This window comes from Onychostoma macrolepis, chromosome 18 (assembly GCF_012432095.1).
Source record: "Onychostoma macrolepis isolate SWU-2019 chromosome 18, ASM1243209v1, whole genome shotgun sequence".
Taxonomy (NCBI): domain Eukaryota; kingdom Metazoa; phylum Chordata; class Actinopteri; order Cypriniformes; family Cyprinidae; genus Onychostoma; species Onychostoma macrolepis.
In genome coordinates, this window is record NC_081172.1 from 270,001 (window position 1) to 280,000 (window position 10,000).

Below are 10,000 nucleotides of genomic sequence, written 5' to 3' on the forward strand. Positions count from 1 at the left end.
TAGTAGCTATGAAATCAAATATTTGCACAGTTATGACAGAAAACACCGGCATCTAACGATGCTTTGGGAAAAAAAACAGTTAATCTTAAAAAATAAAGCATATACACAAACCCAAACAGGAAATAAAACAGTTATTGAATAAGCATGTGTCCTCAACTCCTGAAACATTAGTGTCTCATATTTTAAAGCAGTCAGTGCAATTTGGGAAAGAAATCAATGATATCTGCCTGTGTGTGAAAATATTCAGATGTAACTCCCTTAATAATCTTTGCAGTGAAATTTTCATAAGTAACTATAATTTAATTACACATTTTTTCTCAGTAACTGTAACAGATTAGTTACATTTATTTCTGTTAAATGTAACTTACTTTCCCCAACAATGTTGAAGTAACTATAATAAATATATGTAAATATAATGGTATACATATAAGTATGTGTGTGTGTGTTCTGTACCTTGACCTCCACGGTGAACGGGGGGACGCAGGCGTTCTCAGCTCTCCCTACAATCACCTCCTCGAGAGGGTCCCACTCGTTGTGCGCGCACACGGGGCAGTCCTCGGGCGTGTGCTCGGTAACCGGCTCGTCCGCGGTGAGCGGGAGCGCGGCGGCGGAACTCGAGGTGCTGCGGAACGCGCGCGACACCCATCCCGACACCGCGCGACCCACCTGCGCGACACAAACCAAACTCACAAATCACCGCCGAACAACAGCAGAAGTCAAGAAAGAGCAATGAGATTAATGCAAGTGCGAATTACGGAGTCCTTAAGAGGCTAAATTAATCAAAGTAAGTTCTTTAGTTCTTTACATGTTCTTTAACAAAACAAAAGGTATAGCAACGATTTTCACTATTATAATAACAATTAATTATGCATAATTGCAAGCAAGTAACCCAAAACAAAACCCTAATCCTAACTCTAACCATATAGTAAGTAGGCTACATGTAGTTAATTAATATTGTACTGTAACAAGAACACCTTAAAATAAAGTGTAGCCTAACCAAATAGTTTCTACACAAACACACAGAGAATCACAACACATGACATTTCTCGCGTTAAAAGGTGATGGTATTCTGTAATTGGCACAGTGCATCAGGAATGACGACTCGACACGCCTGCTGTTGCGCAATGATCGCGATGATAGCGCGTGTACAGTCGGATCTACAGCTCTCTTCGGGTTCCTGCAGTTTCTGATCTCTGATCGTTACAGCTGTGCTGTCACTCATCCATAACACATGATCTCCAACTCAGAGCCAATGCAACATTTTCTCAGAACACGATCAAGACAGTAAATCAAAAGACAGACGAATAAAACAAGTGAAAGTGACGTGACATGTAGCCAAGTATGGTTACCCATACTCGGAATTTGTGCTCTGCATTTAAACCATCCTAAGTGCACGCACGCACGCGCACACACACACACACACACACACACACACACACACACACACACACTCTCTGTGAACACACACCCGGGGCAGTGGGCAGCCTTTTTTGGGGGGTTTGGTGCCTTGCTCAAGGGTACCTCAGTCGTGGTACTGAAGGTGGAGAGAGCGCCCCCGCAACACGAGTCCGACTCTCTAACCATCAGGCCACGACTGTCCCTAAGATGATTATAGTCTCAGAATGCATTTAAGAGTTTAACACTACAAATCATTTTTTTTAATGATCAAATCAATCAGCTTTTATAATTATGATGGTACGTGTGAGTTTCTGTGAATGCATTACATAAGACTCTCATCACTCACACACACACACACACACACACACACACATGTGGCATTACTCTCTAAAGATCCGTGTAAGCGCGCGATATTCACCATAGCGCCGATCAGATGAGCGGCTTCTGCTCCGCGGCTCCCTCCTCTCAGGCATCTCACACGCAGCATGTTGTTCTGGTTCTGGTTCTGCACCGAGGCTCTCAGGCATGCAGCAGCAGTTCTGATCCGGGGAAGTAGGAGAGGCGCCGCGGGGACGCGCTTTTATAGTGCGCGCGGCAGATGGCAAGGGTCGCGGAGCGAAATTCTTGAAGCAACGTGACATGAGAGAAACTCCAGCAGGAGAAGAATCCCTGACAGCAGCACATTCTTATCGCTATCGCGTCTGAGCTGCGTTAAAATGACGCAACGCTCGATCCGCCAACGCCACGCGGTGCATTCGCTACTGTAATTACTGTAACCAGCTGCTGGATGATGATAATAATAATAATATTGACTTTTATACGTGAAGGAAGACAAACATAAGAAGCAAGGAAGCTATAAAAGTAAAAAAAAATAAGTAAAAGAACGAATGGAAATGCATATCAATTTAAATGATCGACTTTAAAACAATTAAAAGAGTTAAATGGCTTTAGATTAGATTCAGGCAAAGCTATGTCCTCCATACAAACCGACCGACTCTAAACATGATGAAGGCTCAGACTGAGCAGCTGACAGACTCCGGGTCCGGATCGGAGTAACGGGACGCGGTTCGGGGTTCTGCACGTATCGACATGCATTTGTTCTGGAGACCTCAGCAAGAAGAATATCGATCAGCTTTCCAGACAGAGAAGAGGATAACATATGGAGTAATATTTCTGAGGTGAAAAAAAACAACCATTATTCTGAAGCTTGCTTCAAAGATTCCAATAACGCGGGTCTATGTCTACTCTATTGACAATATTAAACCCTTTATCAGTATTAATGCTTGTGTCATCATGTGTTGATGTCAGAAAGAACACAAACAAGCATATAATTACCAGGTTTATAATTCATGTGCATCTCTGTGTCATCTGTGTAAAATGCTCATTTAAAACAAGTGATCTTGCTGACCAACAAGAAAATATAACCCTCTATGGTATGAATTTTTATTTTGGATGGAAAAAAATGTCAACCCATTTTTTGGGAGCTTGGGGGTCCCTGATAATATATTGATTATAAAATGTGCTATAAGGGTACCGAAACACACAAGGTTTTTTTATATAAGTGGAATATGGAAAACAAGCAATATAAGCATTAATATAAGCACTGGTTCCAACTAATCACAAAAATAAAAAAATAAATCAAATAAACTAATAAATCAAATATATTACTAATTACAAATAACACCTCATGTATAAATGTTTCTTGCATTTCATATACACATATGGTTAAATAAAGGTTAAATAAAGTTTTTTTCAGCTGCTTCCACACAAAATCTTTCCTTGTCTCACAGTTTCTGAAAGCGGTCATTATTATTATTATTTTTATTTTTTTTAATAAAGTTATTTAAATTTAAACATGTTTAAAAAGTGATGTTTATCTTACAAATTTTTGGCACTGTGTCCCATGTGTCTTTGCTTCCAGACCCCCCAAAAAGGCCACACCCACTTTAGACCCTCATTTCATTAAACAGAGATGTCAGGTGATATTATATATGTATATTTTTTTATTTAAAAAAATTAAAGGGACAGTGAGAGGTCCAAAAAGGCAGTTTGTTGCCTGAGGGATAAATAGTAAAAAGCAGTTTATGCACTGTGAGCCAGAGGTTATTGGTGGTAAGGAGGCTATGAGCAACAGTATATTAGGTTCTTAAGTATTTGCAAAGAAATTATAAATTGTTCAAAGCTTGAGTATGTCATTTCTGCGCGAGCGGAGAGAACTGCACAAATACACGTTCCTTTCCGAATCCCCGTCAGCCAATGAGCGAACAAACCCTTAGCCCCGCCCCCGACTCACGCCATTGGTCGAGCCAAGGCTGTGGTGCAGGACTTGATCGCTCAAAACAAATAACAGTGTAGTTTTAGCGCCAAAAAGACAGTAGCTATGTTTCCATCCAGTTACGAATTACAATTATGCACAAAATTGGAATATTGCATAAAACATTTGTGAATAAAGCACCATTTCCATCCAGTGAGCTGAAGAGAACAAAATCATCACTACCTGATTAACCTGCGCTGAATATTATGAAGAAAAATGTAATTTGCTGCAGTACAGTAGAAGGCACTTCATGTTATCTTATTTTCGGAGCCTGCGGTTTTGTTATAGAAGCACTTTGCTCAAGACAAAACTAGTATTTCAGATGTTGTGCAATGAGATCGGTCTGTCGATTAGTCCAGACTCTTATTCTGTAAAAGTGTCTCCATCGTAGTTTATGCGCATGTTTTCTTACCAGACAAGAATTTATCCTACTTTGTTGAGCGCACAAGTTTTTTTATGCGTATTTTTAGAATTTATGCACATTTCTATCCAGCGTTTTTTTATGCGATATCCCAAAATGCACATAAAAATAGGTGGATGGAAACATAGCTAGTGTTTTTAGTTTTCTGCAAAATTAACTATAGCTATTCTGAACTTTCCATATACAGACCTAAAAACTTAAATGCTTCAACTGTCCAAATCTGTTGTGTTTTTTTCTTTTAGTGTTAAAGTTACAGCAGCCATTTTAAATATGCATCAAAATATCACCAACACCAAAAATAGTGCAAGATTTAAATAAACTAACTGGATGTTATTGAAAGTAGAGGCGGCTCATATGCGATAGACTACTGCTTAACTTAACAAAGCGTAGTCAAATCTGACTGTCAGAAAACCAGCACAAGCAGAGAGCAGATGTGGTAGAGAACTGAAGAGTAGGCCTATCATAAAAGCTATCAATGAGAGAAAAACAAGAAGACAACAGATCAATGGAATCGACTGATTTCCCCTGAAACTGACAGTAAGAGAGAAGGAAAAACCAGTAATTCCACATTGAAAAGCATTACGACATGTGCCTTTTTAAAACAATCTCTAAAGCGTGTCTTTTGTTATGTGACAAATGAATGAATGCGAGTCGTTCCAGTAGAGATCAAAAGTCCTGGAGCCCTCGGCTGTTTGAGTCGATGTGTGTATTGAGCTGAACCCTGGACCTCATGAATGAGTTTCAGTCCTCCAGCACTCGGCCAGAGTTCACACGCATCTTTGACTAATAATAGTTCATTTTGAAGTGTCATGAAACCCTCTGTTTCAGCACTGGTCTTCCACACCTTAGGTTTGAAATCGACTCCAGAAATGGGTGTGTAACGGCCAACATTAAAGCCACCGTGTCCAGCCGTCAACAACACAGATGAGTCCACCACAGAAAGACTTACGGTTCCTGACAAATCTGTATGTTTTACAGCTGACTGTAAAGATAACACACAAACATCAGTTGTTTTGAATCTGATGTTTTTATCGTTTTGAATGAATATCCTAATCAATGAATAAAGAATAAACAATCACCATTTCTGAAAGCAATCAGCAAACCGTTGAGATCAACCTTAAAATGCACACCTGAACCTTTCGGTTGTTTACAATGAGTTACACAGCATTAAACAGAAAAATAACAAAACCTATGCAAAACTTGATCAAATTCTACTGGAAAGCCGCTTTAAATAATTGTCATTGTTCAGCTCCATTCAGTTAAGTGTTGATTCACTTCAGTTCAATAATTGTGTGAAGCTCATTTAAGCAGCTCTACAGAAGACGTCATTCAGCTTAATTCAGATCAAGGTTGTTCTCATCTGATAGTGTCAGTGCAGTTAAATCAATAATAATACTAAATATATACATATTAGTCAAGGCAGAGTACAAAAGTGCACTGAACATGACTCATCGAACCGCAAACACTCAAGAAGTAGGTCACTCGATGAGCTCGGCTGATTTAGTATTCATTTTCTTGAAATATTGGACTATATCAGTGCCACATGGTGTTTGTACAGTAGGGTTTCCAGTAAGTAAACGTGATACAGCTGTCGGGTTTCCCTCTAGCAGCTGATGTGCGACTGACTGTCCCTCGCTTGACTTGCTTTATTGTAGACAGTGATTAGCAACACTGTAAAACACGATTGATGACTCAAGATCTAATTCAGCTATTTTCTAAATCCACTGTACAGAAAGGAAGCAGTGCAGCGGGACGTTATCGGCGCACGTCTCCTCCCTCCTCCATATCGCTGTGACCTTGTGAAGTTCGTCCTGCTGTAGCTCTTCAAACACACGGCTGGCCCACAGCTCTCGCTCCTGCAGTGCATGCTGGGAATCAGGACTCTGTAAATACATTTTCCACTCATACAGCCATCTGCCGTGAGCGCGTGGGAGCGGGATGTCACAATTATTTGCTGAATGAAGCTCAACCTGTATTTTGATAGCGAGAGGTCACTGGGTTTGATTTATCAGCTGGAGTACAACAGCTGCTATCAAGAGTCACTCAAAGCGCTGATAGCGACGCTGGTCTTGACACAACTCCTCGTTCAGAAAGCTCTGGAAATGATGCAACAGCTCTGTGAATCCACCGCAGATCTGGCACTGGGTCCAACTGCTTATGTAAAAGCAAAACATGTCAAACGTTTATGCAAAACCAAACGGCCATAGAGTGATGATTGAAATATGACATCATGCACACTAAATATCAGCTTTGAAACACTGACTTCAGGCTGTTTAATGCTCGCTCTTACAGAGTTAGAGGCGTTGACTCTGTGGTTTGAGTCCGGCACTGATAAGAGTTTACAAGCGTCCCTGTTCTTCCAACACAACTCATTCGGAAATGGAAATGCTTGTCAAAGCGAATGTCATTCACCTTGTGATTGGCCCTGGACTGCATGAAGCCACATTTTCAAAACTGTTCATACAGTCTGCATTACTAACACGAATCTCAGCCAAACGGTTGATCTCACCTCCAAAACTCAAACAGGTCTCAAAATAAGCTTGTTTCATCATAACACTGCGAACAACTCTCATTCAGAAAACACTGATCTAAAAAACACTAAAAACAGGGAGCGTTACATAATCGATGAACTTTAATCTTTCAAGTTTGAAGTATTTCATCATTGGATAAGAATAACATCTTTTCATTTTACTGACTGTATTACAGCACAAAGAATGAAGGAGAAAATCAGCATCGTTTTTATTTCTTTACATACCAAAAACAAAAACCCATCAACATTTACTTGTGGAAAATAAAACCACATAAAATACATATAAAAAGTTGAGAGAAATATTCATATGAAATAATAATAATAAAAATAAATTCTAAAGTAATAATTACAAAACCCCAAAAACATCATCAGTCTGGTGTAATGAGGTACTGTACTGGAGTGTTCTCTCTCTCTGTGCTGATGCTGGTGTCCTCTGGGTTTCTCCCACAATCCAGAGACACTCAGGACAGGTGACCCGGAGACTGCAGTGAGTGTGAAGATGAATGTGTGTGATGGACTGGACATCTGTCCAGGGGCTTGTGCTGCCTATGCTCCAGCCTCCTGACCCTGCACAGGACAAGCGCTGGGAAGATGTGTGGAATAGATGGATGGATGGATGTACTGTAAAGCTTCTAGTCCTCCCTCTCTCTGCCACTCTTTCTTCCCTCATCAATGTGTCTTCCCTACGTGTTCCCAAACAAAATCATTCCAAAGCCATCCATTAATCAAAAGATAACCAGAAAGAAAGAAAGAAAGAAGACGACTTACTGGCTCGACTTTCAGCTGAAATTGCATTTAGTTGTGTTTGGAATAATTATTATTCAATTTCATAATAAATATTCTGCTAAGATTTTATATTTCAATATAATTCTTGTAGAAATGGACAGAGTTTGCCTTTGTTCTGATTTGAATGTGCTTTTATCAGTTTTGAAAGCAGTGTGCTCGCATCTGAGAAATGTGCTGGAAATGTACCGTGTTTTGCAGGTTGTGGAGTATGAATGACAAAAGTGTTTGTGGATTTTGACAAAAGTTAATATAACTCAAAAAAATAGTTGAAACTGATTACATCGAAATTTTTAAGTTATATTAACTCAAAAGAAACATCATTTTTTAAGTAAATGTTAATAAGTCATTTTAACTGATACTAACTTAAATCCTACAAGTTACTATAACAGTATTGATCAAGGTCATATTACAAGGAGTTTCACTTTCAGAAGTGGACAATATGGATATCTGGATAAAGATTTCAAAATAGAGCAATGTATTTTTTTTTTAAACTGTAATTTCTATGAGTGGATGAACATGGTACTGTATATGGAATGTATACCATTCCAGAAAATCAACTGAGAAAATGTTCTGCAAATTAAATTCTAGACAAATATTGTAAAAAAAAATTCATTTTTGAGACTCTGGGTCTCAGCTTCCCGTCCTCCAGACCCATCAAGACTTTCCAGGTAAAGTCAAATGTATTGTCCAACTCTTTTGGGGAACTTCGATCCAACGCGTAAGTTAGTCCAAAGAGCATGACAAATGCATGCGCCAATATGGGGAAATCGTTAACTATGTTACCCAAAGTGCAACTTCAGTCTTCTCTGAGCTGAAGAACATGGCAACTGCTGAATTGTCACTAACGGAGAGGAGATGAAGGGATAAATCTCCAGCGTCTGGTTCATCAGATTGCTCTACCTGAAGACAAAAACAGAGTAATGTTACTCTAAACTTCCAAAGGCTGACTGCTAGTAAATGACATATTTACATCTACTCCAAAACAATTCTATCCCATACAATAACTACATTATAACTGATAGCCTATATTCAAAACCTGCAATTAGAACTTGAATGACATCTGAATGGAAGGATTGTTGATTACTGAACAGTTTCAGGTTGCATTGATTTTCATAGTATTTCTTTCTATACTATGGAAGCCAGTTCAAACCAAAACGCTTTGGTTATGCAACAATCTCTCCTGCCATTCAGATGTCATTCAGGCTGTAGTTCCAGGTTTTGAATATATCCTTTATAATTGTAGTAATTCTTTGGTCTTCTGCAAAAGTGTAAATGAGGACTAGACAGCATTTTCATTTTTAGTGATCTCTCTTTCTAAAGGTTTCTCTAAAGGTGATGATACACGGGGCAACATTTTTGAGCAATGTTGCTTGGGCACTTTCCCTTTGAGAATGGGCAACAAATTTCTATCTGGACACTTTAGATCGGTCGTGTGCCCTGTGTCTCATTTTTTGCCCAGCAAAATTGCTCAAAAAGCTGCCCCGTGTATCATAGGCTTAAGCAACATGATCACTTACATCCCACATCTTGAGAAGGTTGGAGTCATCCTCAAGCAGACGGGCGGAGGGAGCCATTTCTGGTTCTTCAGGTTGACATTCTTCAGGTTGACGTTTACTCACCCTTCAGCCAACCAAGATGTAAGCTACGTTCTTTCTTTAGTAGAACACTAAAGATGATTTTTAACTGAAGTCGTGTTCCTTGATGATTCATAAACTTCAAGTCAACAGGTGCCACCAATTTGTAAGTCAAAAAGCAGATACAGACAGCACATTATAACATTATGACCAGGAAAACCAGAGTCTGGAGCTCAAGATTTCTGGGCCACCATGGGTATTAATTTTGTGTTGCTTGTTTATGTTTTTTGACTCGCAAAGCGGTGGCACCCGTTGAGCTGCATTTTATGAATCACCAAGGACCATGAGTTCAGCTAAAAATGATCTTTTGTTCTACTGAAGAAGGAACATCAGCTACTTCTTGCATGAGTAGTAAGTAGCCGCCAGCAAATGACAAAATGATTAATTGCTTTGACCTTTCGTGACCTCATAATATTATTATTAATAATAATAATAATATCCATATGTGCCCCTTTGATCTCATAACAAGTTTCGGATGCGGAAATCGGTCAAGCGTGAAACTCCGGCGTCATCCGGGAAGAGCTATGTTATCCGGTGGTGGAAAAAACCATAAATGAGCTGTCAAGTATTGTTTTGAAGATATTATGGCCCGTTTTGAATCTTTCTCATGGAAACATCTGTGTGGCGAGCGAGCGCCCCTCCCATCTGCGGTGCTCGTATCAGGATGCGTTCTCTCTCTCTCTCTCTCTCTCTCTCTCCTCTCTCTCTCTCTCCTCTCTCTCTCTCTCTCTCTCTCTCTCTCTGTCAATTTTCAATTCAATTCAATTCAGCTTGTGTTGACTGTGTAACACAATGTTACCTAAATAAATGAAAAGATAAAGTAAGTCAGTTTCAAGTTAATCATGTTTAACATCTAACATTGTGAATGGTCAGTGTTGGGCTAGTTACTCAAAGAATGTAATATATTACTCATTACT

The 10,000-nt window shown here is 39.4% G+C and overlaps 1 protein-coding gene across 1 annotated transcript in view; it reads right to left on the reverse strand.

Moving 5' to 3' along the window:
- gatm (glycine amidinotransferase (L-arginine:glycine amidinotransferase)) overlaps positions 1–1,988 on the reverse strand; it is a 7,591-nt gene extending 5,603 nt beyond the window's left edge. The window contains exons 1-2 of the mRNA XM_058751545.1: positions 1,817–1,988; positions 454–666 (exon numbers count right to left, since the gene is read on the reverse strand). Of these exons, the coding sequence (XP_058607528.1) occupies positions 454–666; positions 1,817–1,885 (282 nt within the window). The 5' untranslated portion in view covers positions 1,886–1,988. The remainder of the gene's footprint in view (positions 1–453; positions 667–1,816) is intronic.
- Between the last annotated feature and the right edge of the window lie 8,012 nt (positions 1,989–10,000).